Source organism: Hippoglossus stenolepis, chromosome 2 (genome assembly GCF_022539355.2).
Source record: "Hippoglossus stenolepis isolate QCI-W04-F060 chromosome 2, HSTE1.2, whole genome shotgun sequence".
Lineage (NCBI taxonomy): Eukaryota > Metazoa > Chordata > Actinopteri > Pleuronectiformes > Pleuronectidae > Hippoglossus > Hippoglossus stenolepis.
The window spans coordinates 4,914,476-4,935,991 of NC_061484.1; the positions used below are offsets into that span (position 1 = coordinate 4,914,476).

At 41.0% G+C, this 21,516-nt stretch overlaps 1 protein-coding gene across 1 annotated transcript; it reads right to left on the bottom strand.

The window, feature by feature from the left end:
• Positions 1–9,692: 9,692 nt before the first annotated feature.
• LOC118100232 (high affinity choline transporter 1) lies at positions 9,693–15,951 on the bottom strand. The gene is made up of 6 exons (XM_035145097.2): positions 15,882–15,951; positions 15,549–15,697; positions 14,366–14,509; positions 11,730–11,883; positions 10,747–10,964; positions 9,693–10,570 (listed from the first exon to the last, which is right to left on the bottom strand). The coding sequence occupies exons 2-6, from the start codon at positions 15,687–15,689 to the stop codon at positions 10,007–10,009; spliced, it is 1,221 nt and encodes a 406-aa protein (XP_035000988.2). The 5' UTR covers positions 15,690–15,697; positions 15,882–15,951; the 3' UTR covers positions 9,693–10,006.
• Between the last annotated feature and the right edge of the window lie 5,565 nt (positions 15,952–21,516).

Below are 21,516 nucleotides of genomic sequence, written 5' to 3' on the forward strand. Positions count from 1 at the left end.
CCGGAGGCTGCGAGGCAGCGCAGCGCCGTTCCCAAGCACGCAGCCGGGCTGTTCACACGGGACGAGCATTTCTCCGCTGGTCAGCCCGCGATTCACTCACATGTGGCATTTGTCTGGATCGTTGGGACCGGGAGGCTGCAGCAGCTGCTCGGGAGCGACCGCCGCTCTCCCGGCGTGAGCTGGAATTTGTGTCAGCGCCACACAGCCAACAGTGTGGAGGACTTCCGCAGTGTTCAGCGCTACTGTAACCCCGAACCCCGACATTCAACGGGTACAACAACAAGCGGAGAAAGCAGAATCGCGGGCTGACCTTATATATACAGTCTATGGGGCTGACCAGCCCGGAGAGAATGCTCGTCCCGTGTGAACAGCCAGGCGGCTGCGCGCTGAGAACGGCGCTGCGCTGCTCGGAGCGGTCTTCCACACTGCCAGCTGTGTGGAAGACTTCCGCAGTGTTCAGCTCTACTGTATGCCGGGTTACAGTAGTTCCGCCGGGTTACAGTAGTTCCGCCGGGGTACAGTAGTTCCGCCGGGGTACACCGGACGCGGAAGTGCCGCTGCGAGGCAGCGCAGCGCCGTTCTCCAGCGCGCAGCCGCCTGGCTGTTCACACGGGACGAGCATTTCTCCGCTGGTCAGCCCCATAGACTGTATATATAAGGTCAGCCCGCGATTCTGCTTTCTCCGCTTGTTGTTGTACCCGTTGAATGTCGGGGTTCGGGGGTAAATGATGGTCTTCATAGCCCCCCCCCCCACCACCACCACCTCTCTTTCTCTCTCTGTCTGTCTGCTTGTGTGCTTGTAGTGGATGGGCAGAGGGGGACATTTAATTATGTGATTGGGAAAATTAAAACTCCAGGACAACAAGGGGAATACAAAGTATGGGATGCATATTTGATAATTTATATCATATAAAATATGTAATTTATATCGTTTAAAATCATGGGGGGAGAGGGGGGAGGGGGGAGCTGGCTCATTAGCATTTAAAGGAACAGGCACTCAAAACAGGTCGCTCTGTGGAGGGCTGTTTTATACAGGGTAAAAAGGGTGCTGTTTTATATGATCCTTGTGGTATTTTGACCAAAGTATGTTACAGACATTTCATTAAGACCCCAAGGAACCATATCAACTTGTGGTAAAATGGGCATGCTATGTCCCCTTTAATTAATTAAGTGTATGAAATCGTGCACATCTACAATTTCCCTTGAACACTCAATTTAAGACGCGGACGTCTCCACGAATCCTTGTTTCTTTCTCCGACAAAACAGGAAAAATGCCTTCAACTAGGTTGATTGCCACAAGGATGGGTCAGATTAACATCATTAATCCACAATAGACAATGACTAATACACCCGTTCCAAATAAAACCCTTTAAATGTGTTATTTCTTATTTTGATTTTGTATTTGAGAAATCACCTAAACAGTCATGAAAAATCGGAATTTCAACATCTCACCAGATATAAGATGACCAAAGAGAGGTCTTTGGATCCCTGTGAAGAAGGTCCAGAGGCAGAAGATTTTCTCTCCCGGGTGATCAGCCCCCGAAAGACTTCTCGGGTCCAGAGGATCTTTCAAGGGATCCTGTTCGTGACGCCAAGTTTGTGATGGAAATTTATCTTGAGATTTGAAATAATGAGATTCTCAGTCTGGAGTTGCCTTGAGTTTTTAGTAGTAAGCTCTGCAGAGGTTACACTCAAGCACGGGTGCTCAAAGTGGAACTGCCCCAAAGTCCAAAAAAGCCCGTACTTATACATAGAGGCGTTTCAGGAAACATAACATGAAAAAAAGACAGGAAATTATCATCTGTGTCTATCTGCTGTGTCCGTGAGCTGTAGCAGTTGAAAGAAAACATAACAGAATAAGGGCATACACACTGTTTGTCAAGGTCACAGCAGTGAGGCACCGGTCAGTGGAATTTTCCATTACAGGTGTAAAATATGCCATCTTAAACTTGAGCCAGTAGAACAAAGCTTCCTACACAAGAAAGAAACCCTCTGAAGGTGGAGCATATGTAGGTTGCGGTAAATCATTAAAACATCTATAACATCACATTTCTCCAGCTTGTGTGAGACTGCAGTCATTAATTAATTCTCTACGTTCCTAAATTTGTGAAGAAGGGGAAGAGAGGAGTAGACGAGAGACAGTTCAAAAGAAACTCATCAAATATTGCACGTGTTAATACCCCACTATAAGCATCATTGTTTGTTGATTTTAAGTCCTAAATGTCCTGAGTAAAAAATGGGAATTTGAACCTCTACAATTTCATGAAGCTGAATTAACTCAGAAATACCCTGTACAGGATGTGGTATGATTAAAAGCTCAGAAGAAGTTTCTAAATGGGCTCTCAGGTTAAAGGGATAGAAAAATGAAAATTCACTCATTATGCTGATGGAGGGGTGGGTGAAGTGTTTGAGTCCACAAAACACTTCTGGAGTCTCAGGGGTAAACAGTGTTGCAGCCAAATCCAATACAATTGAAGTGAATAGTGACCAATTCTTTAGATGTAAAAAGAACAACAGAAAAAACATAACATGCCTCCATACTGCTCCTGTGGTGGCATCAAAGTGTCGGGAAGCCCCGACATTTAAATTTGACTCGAAACAGCATCATTTACACCATGTTTTTATCCTAAAAGTCCTCTGATATCCTCCTCGGAGGCGCGTTCACGTACGCACAGACACACCAGAAAACCGCACAAGGGCACGTTTGGGTTGCACATTCGTATCACTATGTCTACTAGCATAGCCATTTCTGGTTGCAGACTTTTAGGCTTAAAACAACTCATGTTATTTATTTATAATACGTAAGATGGACATAACTATATAGACTATATTTATTGTGGGTAAAATGTCGATGTACTATAACTGCCACTAACAGGAACCAAATTAACCATTTATATTAGTGTACAACATAACAAAGGGGTACTTAACAAGGGGAAATAAAACTGCACTTAAAATTACAATCCGCATACCCCATAGTTACTCTGTAAGTTAATATAAGAAGGGGGGAATGTACCACTGTCTGTATATACTTCTAAGTTACCCTGTAACTACAGAGAACAATATGAGAACAGTTTTATTTGGATCGAAACATTGAACAAACGAAACACAGCACAAAGTCTGCTGCCAGATTAGTATTAACCATACAGTACATATGTGAAGAGCGTACTTTGTGTTTTATCAAGCTGTAATTGCATTTATTTCACGGGATGAAAGAAGGCTGTGCACAGAGCTTGCAGCTTGAGGAACTGTGTGGTCCTATATTATATCCTGGGGGAAAAACTTTAAATATTTTAACTGTCAACATGTGATTAAGACCGAAACACAAGTGAGGCACATCCAGGGTAGAGTAACTCAATCAATCAATCAATTTTCATTTGTATAGCCCATATTCACAAATCACAAAATTCCTCATGAAACAACATGTGACGTCCTTTGCCCTCCACCCTCAGTAAGAGTAAGGAAAAACTTCCCTAAACAAGAACCTGGCGAAGCCAGATAAGGTTATATTAGTTTTTACTTCCTGTTTTATTTTGTGTACTGACCTTGGCTCTCGTTTCAGACACTTCACTTCCTCCCTGGAATTTCCATTTCTCCACCCCTGATTGTTTCCACATGTGTAGTTCATTTAGCCTGTAGTTATAGCAATATCCATTTGTTGTGTGTCCATCCAATCTACTCAGCGCAGAGTCAGGGAAAGAGAACCTACCGGACTGTGTACTGTGGTAACGTGAGCTGGAGTATGGCTTTGCATTGATGAGTTACCTTGGCTGGCCAGCTAGCTAAGTTAGCTAACTTGTGCTATCCATGCATAACGACGAATGACATTAAAACAACAAACACATAAGTTTTACAGGAAGTGGGCTACTTAAAAACGTGTTCTTGCTCTATGTGAAAGAAACACTCGTCGGGTAATCTGCCATTTCTTTAAAAATGTATCAGTGGGGCATCCCTGTTTTGAGCCATGTTTAGAGACAGCCACAGTAGTGCATGTATTGGGGAGTTTACCTCCACCCGAGACCTGATGATATGATAGCCGGAAATGTTATAATGCAATACTATATTTCTGATGAGACAGCAATACGCTTCCTTACCTGTCAATTACTAGGCTGCTGGAGGTAGCTGGGAGAGCACATTTACCTGGACCAGACACTGCACCAAAAGCCGAATTTTCGTCACTGCAAACGCCTGCAAACTCGCTTAATTCCTGGCAGTTAGTGCCCGTTTACAGGATGCGAATTCTGAGTTTGTCCGTGACACAAACAGGCAGAAACATACCCCCGGTATCGCAGTGGTGGGGGCTTGGGAGGGGGGAGTGCCTCTGGGGAGTCGCGGAGCGAAGGTGTGATCTAATTTGCATATGAATCGCAGCGAAATCGCTTGTGAGAACTTATCTCACTTCACCATTGGATGAAACCACAGACCTTTGAAACGAAAAGTCACTTGTGATTGGCTGGTAGATCTGTTGCTATTAGTCACCCTGGGTCATTATAATACACACGTCGGTAAACCCCTCCCACACAATATTAATAATAATAATAATAAATATATAGTTATTATTACTAAGAATTTATATATTAATATATATTATATATTTATTATTAATTAATATATATTATTAATTAATACCAAAAGCACTGCAGTTACTGAAAACTATACATTCATTCATGTGATGCTTGATGTTATATGTTGAACATATTGTAGAGGGAAAAAAACATTAACAAGGTACATGTTGAGTCAAAGCTTTATTTACATACAGCACAAATATTGCAAAAGCACAACAGGCCTAGCCAGTGAAAAACTAATCAGGTGAAGCTTGAAATGTCTCTTTGCCGCCTCTGGGTCATAAGTTGTTTGTGGGACTCTGTCCGAATCTGCTCCAGTGTGTAGACGTCTGTGGTGTGTAGCTGTGAGATTCAGTGTAGCTTCTAGTCTTATTTGAAGTGTGGCACACAGGTCAGTGAGCTCCTGGCTGTGGAAGGATGGATCCATGTCATCTATCCCGCTTCAATCAGCTGTAAACACAATCAGTACAATTAGCACAGTTCAATGACAACATACACCTATACATGTAACTGAAAAATGATCAGATGAATCTAATCTTACCCTCTTTCTTCTCTGTCGACTCCTGAACTTCTCAATGCTGTTGCAAGAGCTGCAAGGTCCGGTTGGATGTACCAGAAGTTCCTTCATACTGGCTCATAGTACGTCTTAGTACGTCATAGTACAGGCAGCTGGAAAACAACATGAGTAACATGAGTATATTATTAATAAACGGAAATAGCCTCGCTACATCACCGTTGGAAGATCCACAGCAAAAAAATACAATTACTAAACAGTTACTTACATACAATGGCGTCATTTTCCACACTGCAAATCCAGGCTTGCAGCTAGAGTCTTGGCCAAATGTGCAGTGACTGCCTCGTTGTGTGTGGGGGGGCTCAGACTGTGAAAACACAATGATGAAATAGATCAGATAAAGTAAACCTGGAGAATGTATTTTATACAGCACAGCGTGTCTCTTCTTTAATCTTACCCTTGCTCCGATTCGTGGCGCCGGCCATTTGCCTCAGAGGTGTGAAGAGACGGGCAGTTTCCTTTAAAATACAACAGGACAAAAAGTCATGTTTATGAAAAAACTTAAAGAGAACAAACTCTTAAGTTTAAGCAGTTCGTACATATTTAAACATGCACTAGTTCTGCTCAAGCACTCGATGCTCTCTTCTTCTTTTAGCAACTTTCTCGCTAATCCCACAGTTGTTAACACGCTATTCAGATCTAAGAGTTACTTAGCAGTTAGCAATGGCTTCTCTCTGTAGCTTAGCTCTTACCGTAATTTTGGGATTGTGCGCCCGTCTTCTTCGCTTTGACTCGTCCACACTGGATCCGCGGCTTTTCTTTCCAACGCACTCATCCTCTCCTCCAGGGAAACAGTGTTGTGTCAACTTCAGCAAGTTTTTTACACCGAAAACAGAGTCACTCGTTGGACCACGCAAAACACGAGCCGGTAGTTTCTTGTCTGCGGGAGACAGACGCTTCATTCACGAGCCTGTGATTGGACCAGCCCTAACGTGATGATGTTAACGACTGACGTGGCATCTTCAGGAAAGGACGTATTCACGAGCTGAGTGTGATGTTTTCAGAGTAAAACTTCACAAATGACCTTTTCACTTTTGAAGCAGCGGTTATAACAGTTTTTAAATTGTACTTTACATTTATATGGGATGAGTATGTGACTGAGGACCAGTTTATTCTTTCTGGTGTTAAGTTAATGTATTTACATGATTCTTGCTGTTCTGTGTTTGTACCCTCATAATTGAATGCAGTTATTGTAAGTCGCTTTGGATAAATGTGTTGAGTGTTTTAATGGAATACTGAGAAAGTTTAATAACAACAATAGGACAATTGAAGTTCAAATTATGAGGCAATTTCAGCAGAGTCAACAGCTTAGTATGCCATGGACATGTGAATATGGTGCTGAGTTTGCCAGTATCTTGGGAGGACAAATGGTTGGAACTTTGACATGCGATGATACAACTGATATGCTTTATGTGAAGCACAGTGTTTTGGTGTCAGCAGAAACACTTAGAAAACTGTACAGTGGTGCCACTCTCTCCATTCCAACATATTATCTTGGATGAGCTTGACAGGCAAATGTTGAAATAAATTGCACTGTTTCAAATTTTTTTAATAGCATTGACCTTTGCTCATGGTATACAATGTAATTCATAAGGGAAATCTATATAAGCTACAATTTCAGATTTTATATTTATTTTAAGCCTGGTGTACTTACGCCAGATATTTTAGTTGCTACCTTAGTTAGTACCTTTTAGAAAAAGGTGTTACCTCTGCACCACTGAGTGAAACTATCCTGATTTCCATTTGTAAAGCTCACAGCATTGTCATTTACATGTGAAAGCCTCCCCTAGGCCAAGGAGCAGGGGGGTCACCTGCCAACATTCTCAGGCTTGTAAAACTGCCAGAAACTGGAACCCTGCGTCAATTCCCGGCAGTTCCTGGCAGTTTTCTGTGCTGCCTGCAGATTCCTGTGAACAGCCGTTTACCTGAAATTCCACCAAAATTTGCAGCAACACTAACTGACTAACTGAAATTCTTCTTTTCATGCAGTGAGAGGATCATCATCACTGATTTATCCTCTGGTACAAAAGGCAGCAGCAGAGCTTCCTGAGAGAGACACACAGAGGAACACGGACACACAACAGACACTCAGAGACTCATGAGAGACAGAGCCATGCTAAGCTGTAAAGCTACACTACCGTTCAAAAGTTTGGGGTCACCCAGACAATTTCGTGTTTTCCATGAAAACTCACACTTTTATTTATCAAATGAGTTGCAAAATGAATAGAAAATATAGTCATGACATTGACAAGGTTAGAAATAATGATTTTTATTTGAAATATTAATTTTGTTCTTCAAACTTTGCTTTCGTCAAAGAATGCTCCATTTGCAGCAATTACAGCATTGCAGACCTTTGGCATTCTAGCTGTTAATTTGTTGAGGTAATCTGTAGAGATTTCACCCCACGCTTCCTGAAGCACCTCCCACAAGTTGGATTGGCTTGATGGGCACTTCTTGCGTACCATACGGTCAAGCTGCTCCCACAACAGTTCAATGGGGTTGAGATCTGGTGACTGCGCTGGCCACTCCATTACAGACAGCATACCAGCTGCCTGCTTCTTCCCTAAATAGTTCTTGCATAATTTGGAGGTGTGCTTTGGGTCATTGTCCTGTTGTAGGAGGAAATTGGCTCCAATCAAGCGCTGTCCACAGGGTATGGCATGGCGTTGCAAAATGGAGTGATAGCCTTCCTTATTTAAAATCCCTTTTACCTTGTACAAATCTCCCACTTTACCAGCACCAAAGCAGCCCCAGACCATCACATTACCTCCACCATGCTTGACAGATGGCATCAGGCACTCTTCCAGCATCTTTTCACCTGTTCTGCGTCTCACAAATGTTCTTCTGTGTGATCCAAACACCTCAAACTTTGATTCGTCTGTCCATAACACTTTTTTCCAATCTTCCTCTGTCCAATGTCTGTGTTCTTTTGCCCATATCAATCTTTTCTTTTTATTGGCCAGTCTCAGATATGGCTTTTTCTTTGCCACTCTGAACTAGAAGGCCAGCATCCCGGAGTCGCCTCTTCACTGTAGACGTTGACACTGGCGTTTTGCGGGTACCATTTAAAGAAGCTGCCAGTTGAGGAACTGTGAGGCGTCTATTTCTCAAACTAGAGACTCTAATATACTTGTCTTCTTGCTGAGTTGTGCACCGGGGCCTCCCACTTCTCTTTCTACTCTGGTTAGAGCCCGTTTGTGCTGTTCTCTGAAGGGAGTAGTCCACAGCGTTGTAGGAAATTTTCAGTTTCTTCGCAATTTCTCGCATTGAATAGCCTTCATTTCTAAGAACAAGAATAGACTGGCGAGTTTCACATGAAAGTTCTCTTTTTCTGGCCATTTTGAGAGTATAATCGAACCCACAAATGTGATGCTCCAGATACTCAACTAGCTCAAAGGAAGGCCAGTTTTATAGCTTCTCTCACCAGCAAAACAGTTTTCAGCTGTGCTAACATAATTGCACAAGGGTTTTCAAGGGTTTTCTAATCATCCATTAGTCTTCTAAGGCGATTAGCAAACACAATGTACCATTAGAACACTGGAGTGATAGTTGCTGGAAATGGACCTCTATACACCTATGTAGATATTTCATTAAAAACCAGACGTTTCCACCTAGAATAGTCATTTACCACATTAACAATGTATAGAGTGTATTTCTGATTAATTTAATGTTATCTTCATTGAGAAAAACAGTGCTTTTCTTTGAAAAAGAAGGAAATTTCTAAGTGACCCCAAACTTTTGAACGGTAGTGTATATGCCAGCAGAAAGTGATGGATTTATGTTGTGTTTAAGTATATGTTTGCACCTGGTCTCTAAATAAAAAGCTGAAGAGCGAATGGTTCGTCTCTGGCTGCTGTGATGAGACCCCGGTGGTAACGTCCTTTGCCACAGCTACTAACAACAAATGTTTGACAATAAAGAATTTATATTTTGTAAACTCTTTAGAATAAGGAACAATTTTCAATTTATACTCGATTATGTGTCTTTCAATCAAAGCTGTAGAGCTAACAGTAAACAAGGACTGACTTAAATGTCCTACTTACTGAATCAGGAATTGAACGTGGATGTTGAACATATAATTGGCCCTTCTGTGTAAATTGTGGCCCCTTTATGGCCCCTGGTTCAGAAAAATCCTTGATCCTCCACTGCTCTCCACTGAGGGAAAAATGGTGAAGTGATGGGTCTGTTGTAATGAACTACACAGTCAGTCAGTCTGCTCAGTGAAGCCAGTGTTTAGTCCCACTCACTTCCCAACATGAGTTTATAAGCTATGAGCCATGTCAAATGTATTGTGAAGTTGATTGATTACATGTTCACTCTTAAGTCTGTTTACGTCACGAATATATTCACACACTGAACCATGCCCTGACAACTTCTGGTTTTCTCTGCACAATGAATGACATCTTGTGTTATGAGGAGTTGAAATCTGGTTAAAATGGTTCATTTAGGTATGAAACTAAACAAATTATTGTGATTTAATTCACTATTAATTTAGACTGGGGTTACACTAGGTTATTTATTGGGAATACTGGAAATAAAATTATTGATGTAATTGGTAATTTGGACAAAATATGTTTATTCACAAAATTTCTACAAGTATATTGCATGGAATGCTGGTAGACACTTTGAGAGAACCGTGTTTTTAACCTGTGTTGTGAATTAACAAACAATTACAAACATAACTTGTTCCCCCCCCCAAAAAAATACAACATCCAGAGAAAGAAAAGGAACTTATTTAAGAATGTAAAATGTTTATCAACACCTGAGGAACAACTAGGAACTAACTTCAGTGACTTTAACTTTATCTAAATATACAGTTATTAAGAAAATAAAATGCTGGCCAGCAACTTAAGAAAGGGGGAAAAAAAGGTTATGTTCCATTCTGCAAAATTGGTTGTAAGGCAACTCCATTACTGTCGTTGTCACACTCACCATCACTTCCAGCTTCTTCTTGGAGATTCTGAGTGACAGCGTCCGCTGATGATACAGCAGTGTTACATTTTACTTTAAAAATGTCCCAACTTTCAGGCAACAGGCTGTGGTTGAACATGAACAAAGAAAGCACAGAAAAGACTAAGATGGTTAACAGGGTGCACAGCATGGAGAATGTTCTGACCGGGAACATTTGGACGTAGATGCCATCTTCCAGAGTGCAACCAGGAAGATGAAGAACAACAGGGAGACCTACAGTGTTCTCTCCCACCAGAATCCTCACAATCAGCCCTGTAACATAACCCACTGCGGCGCCATAAGCATTTGTCACTTCAAAGAAGAGCACGCAGACCAGATGGGGGAATATAAGTGTGTAGGAAATGTCTGCTCCAAGAAGCCAGAGGACCAGGGTGCTGTTGGTGAAGAATGTTAAAGATGTCCCAACCACACCCACAACAACCACTGTGATCCGAATCACCCATTGCATTTCACAGTCTGAAGCCTGGGGACAAAAGGAGACACTTTATTATTCATTCATGCACCTGTGCTTTCAAAAATGCTTTTATGTGATCTCTTTTTTAGTTTCCAATGAACGAAAGGTCAAGGACAGCCCGAGCTCACATCTTTAGAGACACACTGTGCCACAGAGCTGCCAACATCAACATCTTTACTCCTCACCTGTTGGCGCAGGATGTTCTTGTAGATGTTTGTTGAGAACACTGAAGTTGCGGATAACAGGGCTGAGTCTGTTGACGACATGACCGCAGCAGCCACAGCTCCAATTCCAATGATGGAGATGTAGGATGGAGTGAGAAATTGTAGAGTCAGGGGAAGGATAAATGTTTGCTCACCACGTATGTATGGAGATGGAGAGCCATACTGTGTCAGGTTCCAGTCTGGACAAGAGAATCAACCGTAAGCATTTTGTAAAGATTTCCTCAGCAGAATATTATTTCCGCACAACACTCTAACAGAAATCTTGGCTCTATTCTGTTATCAAAAGATTTTGCGATTTCACTTTAGCAAGTAAAGGAATTATAACCATTTCATGTTATCACATTAATTAAAGTTCTGTAGTTTTATACTTGTAATACATGTTTTGGCCCACTAGGGGCAATGGAAGCTGTAAAAACAACAATTATATACTAGGACCTAGATTAAGTTGTTATGGCAAATGTAAGAATTATTTCACATCCTTCCAGCAGAAACCTGGCATCATTGCATTTCATTCAGTTATAATTTTGATTATATTATATTTTAACTTAAAATGTTGATAGTGCTTTGACTTAAAGCAAGGCGGAGCTTTAAGTTACTATTTTTCAGTAACTTAAGAATTGTGCGCTTCTTTACTTAAAAGTCACAGGCTGCAACAACCAATCAAAAATTCGAATTTCCCATTCAATCATCAAAAACACAGACCACTAAATGCAAGGACAACATAAAACAACATAAAAAAGATAATCAAAAGATTCTTGTTCCAGCTCTTCATCAAAATTTAATCGGGGTTTCCGGTCTGACCCTTACAGCATCCTTTCATCAAGATCCAAGAAAAAGAAGAAGAAGAGCAAGAGCCCCTATAGGGTTGCTTCAGATACATGGGGGAATAGGGGATATAGGAGAAAGACAGAAGGATGATTGAACAAATTTCCAATAACTCCCACCTGTGGAGGCAGCGACAGCCCCAACCAAGACAGGGGGGATTCCCAGTATGGCGATGATGAGGGCAGCAGCATAGCAGGTAAACTGGGCCGTACGTGATGAGGAGGCAGACAGTACCCTCTGCTGGAAGCACTGAAATGAAACACTGCCAAGACCCTAGAAGCAGAGGGAGAGGAGGAAGCTGCACGATGAGGATGTGGAAAGATGAAATGAAAAGACAAACTGATTGACAAGCATTTCTCTGAGAAAGACTGAGGAGATATATCAGTCAAGTTGAAGAATAAACGAGGCTGTAAAGATTTCTACCACTGCTCGGATGTATAATATTTGCTCCCTGTGATCCATTTATTCCCTCTATACTGAGAGACACAGTCAACACTTAGGTCTGAATAACATTGATCACCTTAGTTACATTGTGTGAAGTGCGGGAGGAAAGCAGAGCGACCGCAGACTGACTCAGGAGTCAGACCACAGACCTCAGCTGTGTGAGCCAACAGTTCAACCACTGAACCACTGCTTCGTTCCACATTTGTTTAATTGATTAAAGTTACCTCGGGGCACCACCCTTCAAAGGAAGGGAAAAGATAGCCAATTTATTGATTAAGTCTCATGACAGTACTAACTACAAATTTGGAAATCTGATTAACAATTAAATTAATAACTATAACCAAAATTACCATATAGATAGTTAGCAAAGTTGAAGGATATAAAGTTCTTGACAGTGTAGAGGTTAGCAAAATTTACACTTATGCAATATTAATGAAAACAACATTTGTGAAAGAAAAACATTTATTATGAAGATAATAAAGTATAAAAACACAAATTACTAAAGGTGTACTTACTATATAAATATGTGTATGTGAGTATGCGTGTGTGAGTGTGTGTCTGTGTGAGTGAGGGTCCTTTCAAAATGGCGGCTGGCCACTCTGAAGATAACAGACCCCCCCCCTTTGGAATGTTTGTTGTTGTATGTGGCGGGGGTCAGAGATGTGTGGGGAGATATGCGTGTGTGTCTGTTGGTGCCAGGTTACAGAAAGTAGCATATTAAATTGCAATAATATAATAAATTGCAAATCCCCTTTCAAATGTCTTCTACATATTCAGGGTGGCACTGTGGCTCATGGGTTAAGATGTAGACCATTAACTGCAGCATTTCAGGTATGATGACTCCAATGGTCTCTGGTCACATCCTGTTTTATCTTGTATTAAATTACCTTCATGTATTAAATTTGTTTTGGTTTGTGCCATTGTTCAGTTTCCAGACTATTTTACTCATCACCTGCTCTTAGTTATACACTTGGGCCTTAACGTATTTATACTTGTAGCTATAGTTTGTTTGCTGGACAGTCTTAGTTCTCCTTGCCATGATTTATTTCTTCGTTGTTTGCTACTATATGACCTCTGCCTGTTTTTTGTTTTTTGTAATAAATTCGTGTTAAAGAAGGTGAAAGTCTGATTCTTCCTTGTGCACTGTTTTGTCCTCTTTCTACTTGCTGCTTGTTTTGTTTGCTCCGCTGAGTGAATCAATTTTTGAGTCCTGGCCATCACCTCTGGTTCAAATTCAACCAGGGGACTTCCATCTCCTCACAACTGGCTCTGGCTCACAACTGGCATGGCCTGCATATGACAACAAGTATATTTAAATGCATGCAATAAATCCGGTAACAGGGAGATTTTCTCCCTTTCCAATGATCCATGACTAACTTATTTCAATTGTATTGTATAAGTAGTACAAGGCATTTCTTCATGATTTTGGCGACTGAAAACAGAATCTGCACAGATTTTACTCTGAAATGTCTGAAGTTTGTTAAATGTTAGGCTTAAATCCCACAAATAACTCAAGAAATCTGTCGGCCTGTACCACTGTTTTTTCAGAATGAGAAGTTTTTCAGACTGCAACCCCACTATTATTGATCGCCTGTACATCTGCATAACTGGAAGCGGGTTATTGTTTAAACTCCTGTGTGTGTTTGTGTAAATGAACCAATCTGAAAATGATTATTTTTTTGGAGTTGATCTGAGAGGGATACAGTCTTATAGAGCAGGGCTGGTGTAAAGACAAGATCTTCCTGCCTGCTGAGAACTTCGGGTTTGTCACAAGAATGCACACAGTGAAATTAGTATCTACCAAGTTTCTGCCTGCCCTCTGAGGACACTTAAAACTTAATCGATGTTTTTAACGGCCAGCAGCAGCTGCAGATGCTCAGTCTGACTGACGGTCAATTTGTTTGTGTTTGAGAGAGAGAGAGAGAGAGAGACCACAGTGGGGCAAAGAGCGCTGCACACAGCTCTACAAAGAAGCAACGACACAAAAGACAAAGCTAGAGATTGTTGATGTCGTGTAAAAAACATTTTGGTTCATTATGAATCTGTAGTGGGACAAATATTTTCATATTGTGTCCCGGTGTTGTATATACAGTACAATGTGTGTGTGCAGGCTATCCGTTGCCCCTCCGATGCTTTTCATTTTAAACTGAACTTTCTGTGATATCACACCAAATGCAGCCCTGACAGTTGGTATTTCTGTCCAGTAGCTGTCATCTGAGCTTGGTGATGGAACCAGAAAGAATAAATATACTTGCCTAAGAAGAGTGAGGTCCTGTAAGTCAATGTATGCTATTGATGATTCAATATTTACCAGCAATAGGAAGTCATCAATCCACTTCCAGACTTTGTCGTGTTCCAGAGAGCCAACCCAGGGTTCTTGAAATGTGTTGTTGATAGCAGTCTGTAAAATGTTTGTTGATGTGGGGTTGACCAGGAGGAAGGGGACGCACAGCCACTGCAAACAGAATTTTCCTTTTCACTGATAGGTTCTTTGTGTTCATGTATGTCTCCATACTTCTCATTGTTGTTCAGATTTTTTTTTTGCCCATTTGCCCATTTGCCCTTCAACAGTCGACAGCGGAGACAGAAAATAGGTGAAGAATGCTGGAGCTACAAACACACAACAAAAAGGTTGCGAGATGGAATAAACTCAGGGTCTTAACAATTATATGGTATATTTCTTATGGAGACTTTCCAGGATACAGGTAATTGTTCTTTTTTTTTGTGATGTGTGCTTCCAGTAAATTTACACTTGTATCAAACTTGGCCTCTTACATCATCAAATCTATCTCAACATATTTTGGCTGCTTCCGTATCAGACTGTGTATTTTATCTTGCTGTTCACAACTTCTTCTACTCAGCTGAGAGTCAATTCTGCTTTTGACCTCCATTTCTTTTAGTAAATGAAGACTTGTTCAATTCAAACTAAAGACTGGGTGGATATTTTTGTTCATTATTCAAATTAAAGGTCCAAATAGACAATTGTAAGAGCTAAAATAAAATAAAAGTTTATGGTTTTACTAAACTGCAAGGAATAATTAGGCCATTACTGAGATCAAAAAGAAAAAACAAAAGTTAGGGTTTGGGACCAACTCCTAACCCTTTTTTCAATTTCTTTTCTTTTTAACTTTAATCATATAATTGTTAAATATTTATTATAATCATGGCCAAAATATCCTTCTTAAAAGAAATAAGGTTATTTGAAAGAGTTAACGGGTTAGGGTTAAATAACGGTTGGTGAATAAACTGTAACCCTAACTCTGTGAGAAAAAACACTGACTGACTGTTGCTTTGAAACGTTGTTTCCATGAGAAAATAAACTTTACACATACTTACTCGAAACCTATAGAAAACTTCTTATGGACTTTTGATGGCACTGCTAACATACTGTATACATCTAACATATAAATTGAGCTTTATAGAAGGTGTTAAACTGTGCATAGCTGTAGAAAATGTATGTCTTAAAAATAAACATGTGCTGAATTGTAACTCACCAAACTGACAAAAACCAGAGAGAGCTGGATGATGTCAGTGTAGGCCACTGAATAGAGGCCTCCTAACAAAGTATAGATAATGGCCACAGCCGATGAGATCCAAACAGAGTAAACATAGGGGAGGTCTAGTATCACACTCATAGTTGCTCCTGTTAGAAAAACCGACAAACACGGATATACAAATATCAATGCTTTACCTTCATCCACATAATGGAAAGTGTGTATTGTATGTATAATGTATGTTTACCTAAACCAAGCAGAGTGCAGGACACCCACAGCACATCCACCAGCAGAGCAGGCAGTACTAGAGCACCACTAAGTAATCTGCCATACCTTATCTGGAATGGGTCCATCATGGTGACATACTTCTTGTCCCTCATTGGCTTGGCAAAGAAAAGACCACCTTTGAAGTGGATGAGATATGAACTATCATTTTTAAGGTGATACCCGAATACATTTTACATTGCATAGTTTTGTCAAGTTTTGTTGAATTCTTTTGATTCAATGTGCACTATAGACTGAAAGTGTTTGATACAGTCAAGCATACCAAAATAAATTCCTGACTGACAATTAAAAGTGTTGTTTTGTTCATGTAGCTGTTTAATAAATAATGGTTTAGAACTATTTAAAAGACAAAAACTAATAACATTAAAAAAGCTATTGTCTGATCCTGTAGAATCAGTGTTTCTCATTAACTTTCTAGACTGTGATGGCCTGCCATATTCTAATTTGTCCTGCTACAGTACCATAATGAATCAAATAAATTCTCTCAACGTGGTGTTTTGCTCTGTTGCTGAATTGTGTAGCTGTGTGCGGCGCTAGTGTCTTTTATTTGCAGTGTCCTCGCTCGCTATTGTCCATTAGTTTTTTACCAACCACACTGACACTCAGAACCCACAGTTTCAGCTGCAGTAGTCCTCGAACCCACAAGTGGTATGCAATGCAGTTCTCTCTCTCACATGAGAAGTTATCTTTCTCTTTTTGGTCAGAATGCGTGTCATAAGGAATCTGATGTACGTATGAGAGTGGCTGTTCTGTGCTAGCAAGTGCAGCCATGCTACTGCCATAGATTTAATGGATTCTGTGGAAAACACTGCAAAAAGTGAAAGAAAAAACATTTTGGAGACCCCTGACATGTAAAACGTTCTTTCTTGGGCCATGTCCCACCCCTCCACAAAGTTTCATGGAAATCAGTTCAGTAGGTTTTGCCTTGTCCTGCTGACTAATGAATGCAGTTAAAAACATAAGATCATGGTGGAGGTAATGAGTAAATGGTCTGTATCCATACAGAGTACATAGTCATATGAAAACATGCTGTTTATGTCTGGTATCTAGATCACCGCAGCCTGCTGTCTTTGTGGTGTATGTCTTACCTAGTATGAAAGACACAGAGTATTGTATCGGCATTAGAGACCATATCAAGCCCATTTTAGGACTGTACACTGCCTCAGCAATCCCCAGGATAAAACCACCTCCGACCCATGTAGCTGCAGAAAAAGCAATATGTGACAAACACACACACACACACACACACACACACACACACACACACACACACACACACACACACACACACACACACACACAGTTGGGTTAATATTGCTGAGGTTAGATGTTGACCTTTGACAGTTAAGTGGACCCCAACCATTCTGGTAAGGGGCCTATTCTAATTTACTATTATTATTCATGTTATTTTTATATATGGTTTGGCTGAAATGACTAAAGATCTCAAGTCTTGAAATAAATGACTGAATGGATGTTTTAAAAGGGCGAATCAGTCATAAAGGTGCCATCAATGTAGCTGCAGAAAAAGCAATATGTAACACACACACAAACACACGCACACACACAAACACAGTTGGGTAAATATTGCTGAGGTTAGATGTTGACCTTTGACAGTCAAGCTGCCACAAAGTTTCTTGTGCAAACTGGAAAATCAATGATTCATTACACCCTTATAGAACAATCATGAATTAAATGTTGTTTTACAGATTACCGTTGCTTTGCTAGATCAAACACTGGGCTACTGTATCTGTTTATTTGTTTATTATATTCATGGTTGCATGAACAGATATTTCCTGTGCTGATTCTTATTTACTATCAGAAATTGAAAGATAAGGTTGACTTAAGCAATTTAAAAATATTAGTTAAGTCACTGTTTGAAAGCCTGGTAGACTGAAGTGGACCCCAACCATTCTGTGTGATAATCTGTTCAGTCTGTTTTCTATTGTATTCACTTCCTGTTTTATTTTGTTGTCACGGTTCTTGTGTATGATGTCTAGCTTTACTTCCTGTAGGTTTCCCCCACTTTATTTTTGTCTCCGTTGCTTCCTTCTGCATCTGAGTCCCTGTTTCGTACAGAAGTGTCAGTCATAAAGGTCTACTCTAGCAATCAATCCTATTCTGAGTCTCATCACACAGCCAGCAGATCAGCACAACATCCTGAATATCCATCTATCCCTTGAATCACAAAACCACAGCCCATCACTTGAGTAAAATATAATCGTACAATTAGATTGGTAAAGCCGATCTGCTTCCCAAGAAATTGTCTGGCCATGATGAAATGAACAGTGTCTACAGGTATACTGAATGAACTTGGCCTGTGACTCTGCAGCCTGGCTCCCCTGGCTCCCTTTCTCCTTACATGAAAATACATAGATTTTAATGCTGTGTGCAAAGGAAAAATGCTTTTCCTTTCTGAGTTAACCTACACTCTGTCGTACTGATCAACATTAAATAATTTCGTAGATTTACATTATCTGGTTAAATCAGCCGCTATACAAGCCAAGATCACACTTCTATGCTTCCTGACATAACATTATATTTAACAATGTATTAATTTGCTTTTGTTTCTACTGTTTCTCATTTTCTAAGGATGACAAGATGCTAACAAGACCAGATCTACCTGGGTATGTCAAGGTTAAATAAACAAGGAATACAAATAATATATTAGCACAAGACAAACATTTTCAAACGTAAAATAACGAGATTGTTACCTGATCTCACAAAACACATTCGACAAAATATAACAATTTATGATAGTTTTACCTGCTATCAAATTGGCTAAGATGAGCTTCTGAGTCCCACTGATCAACTTACCAGTCATGGTGAAAATCCCAACCAGCAAGCCGATATTCCTGCCCCCAAGAAGCACCACTTCAGTCCTGTCTCCTTTGCTATTCTTCTCTGCCACCCTGGCCTTTCGGGCGGCCCACATCCCTGTGCCCAGAATAATGATGTAGAAGAACAGCACCGCAACCACACCGGGAATGTTCAGAGCCATGGTGGTCTGCCACTGTGGAGCACACTGACAGGAAGGTCAACTGGATGGCAAACAAATATTGATGCTGCAGGATTAAGTTATCTATAGTTCACTTTGGATGACAATATTGTTGATGTTGTTCAACTTAACCTGCATAAGTTAAAGTTTAGCAAGGCACAGGTAAGATTCACTTCTTCTAGATATATTTTTGTCCGTTTAAGCCTTAGGTGCAGCACACAAGTCTAAACTGAATGAATGTTAAATCAGTGTGGAGAGAACTGAATGTGAGGTTAATAAAATAAATTGTTAAGTAATTCAGATGATCTACTACATTCAACTTTTTGTTTTAAAACCTTTTTTTTTTTTATAAATAATTATGAGAAGTGCCCTCTTTCTCACTTGAGCCCCTGCCCTGGAAAAAGTCTCTGCACGTCCCAGTTGACAGATGACAAATATCTTGTTAAACAGGGGTCCATTGTCTAGTTTGTGTCAGTTGAGGGGTCCTTCAAGGGCAAAATTTGAGTATAGACAGGAAAATGTATATAAGAAGAATGGCTGCTTTATATTTACAAAAACACTATGTAGCTTTAAATGGTAGTAAGGTGCAGATTAACAGGTCATCTTAAAGGGGACATAGCATGCCCATTTTACCACAAGTTGATATGGTTCCTTGGGGTCTTAATGAAATGTCTGTAACATACTTTGGTCAAAATACCACAAGGATCATATAAAACAGCACCCTTTTTACCCTGTATAAAACAGCCCTCCACAGAGTGACCTGTTTTGAGTGCCTGTTCCTTTAAATGCTAATGAGCCAGCTCCCCCCTCCCCCCTCTCCCCCCATGATTTTAAATGATATAAATTACATATTTTATATGATATAAATTATCAAATATGCATCCCATATTGTTTTCCCCTTGTTGTCCTGGAGTTTTAATTTTCCCAATCACATAATTAAATGTCCCCCTCTGCCCATCCACTACAAGCACACAAGCAGACAGACAGAGAGAGAAAGGGGGGCTATGAAGACCATCATTTACCCCCGAACCCTGACATTCAACGGGTACAACAAGCGGAGAAAGCAGAATCGCGGGCTGACCTTATATATACACAGGCTATGGGGCTGACCAGCGGAGAAATGCTCGTCCCGTGTGAACAGCCAGGCGGCTGCGTGCTGGAGAACGGCGCTGCGCTGCGCTTCCGCGTCGGTGTACCGGCGTAACTACTGTGCCCGGCGTAACTACTGTAACCCAGCGTACAGTAGAGCTGAACACTGCGGAAGTCTTCCACACAGCTGGCAGTGTGGAAGACCGCTGCGGGCCGCAGCGCCGTTCTCAAGCCGCAGCCGCCTGGCTGTTCACACGGGACGAGCATTTCTCCGGCTGGTCAGCCCCATAGACTGTATATATAAGGTCAGCCCGCGATTCTGCTTTCTCCGCTTGTTGTTGTACCCGTTGAATGTCGGGGTTCGGGGTTACAGTAGCGCTGAACACTGCGGAAGTCTTCCACACTGCTGGCTGTGTGGCGCTGACACAAATTCCAGCTCACGCACGGGAGAGCGAGCGGTCGCTCCCGAGCAGCTGCTGCAGCCTCCCAGTCCCAACGATCCAGACAAATGCCACATGTGAGTGAATCGCGGGCTGACCAGCGGAGAAATGCTCGTCCCGTGTGAACAGCCCGGCTGCGTGCTTGGGAACGGCGCTGCGCTGCCTCGCAGCCTCGCTGCCTCCGGTGTAAACCCGGAAGTAACGAGTGTGGGGGGACGGGGGCCAAGACCATGTGGGAGACTTCCAGTTCCTTGTTACGACACAATACCCAGGAAGCGCAATCGAGTCGCTCAAGCATGACGTTTCTGACTTAGAGGAACTATAACAAAACGCGCGAGTGTTTTTTCCCCAGAGTTTTTGGGTTGGTAGACATGCCAGATACCCACATTAACCTGTAGAAGCACTAACAAAGTGGAATTTGCATGCTATGTCCCCTTTAAAGAACTAATAAGTGGAATGGCCTCACAACACATCACAATATGATGAGTAAACAAACCTTGTTAAACCAGGTAAAACCTGAGGGTCACTATTCTCAATAATCATAAGGTCAGGCTCAAAGTCTAACAAATGCAACACAGTGCAAACACAACTGCCTATTTCCAGTGGTTGTAGTGGTAGCCGTTCTCATAGCACCACCAGTTGGTGGAGTTATAATATTACACAGGAGAGAATAATCATAACTTCAAAAGCATAAAAATTCAAGCAGCATCATTCAATGCACAACTAATGTGATTTTCTTAAAATGTCCTTTTTAGTCGAGGACTCACTATGAAATCAGCCCTTAAAGTGAACCTGCAGCTCTTATTTATCCTGTATGAGAAAATTATGAAAGGATGAAATAAATAAATATCAAACCTTTGAGACTCTCATAGGACAAGGTGCGACATCCTCGGTCCTTAACCCTCGACAAAAGTAAGGACAAACTACCCCAAAAAAACATTGCCAGGTTGAAAAAACGTAGAAACCTCAGAGAGAGCCACATGTGAGGGATCCCTCCCCCAAGTGCAATAGATGCCACGTGTATCTGAACGCATCAACAAAATAACAGTATTTACAACATTGATTGGAAGAGACAGTTTGTAAAATGATAGAGAAGTGTGTCAATGTTTTACAAATATACATACAACACATTAACATCAATCATTTAACTGTTTATTTA

Coding starts and splice junctions, on each gene's coding strand:
- LOC118100232 (XM_035145097.2), bottom strand. CDS start 15,689: ATGAGTGTGATACTAGACCTCCCCTATGTTTACTCTGTTTGGATCTCA. Junction 14,510..15,548: donor CTCTGGTTTTTGTCAGTTTG/GTGAGTTACAAT, acceptor TTCTGTTTGCAG/TGGCTGTGCGTCCCCTTCCT. Junction 10,965..11,729: donor GGCTGTCGCTGCCTCCACAG/GTGGGAGTTATT, acceptor TCTCTTGTCCAG/ACTGGAACCTGACACAGTAT.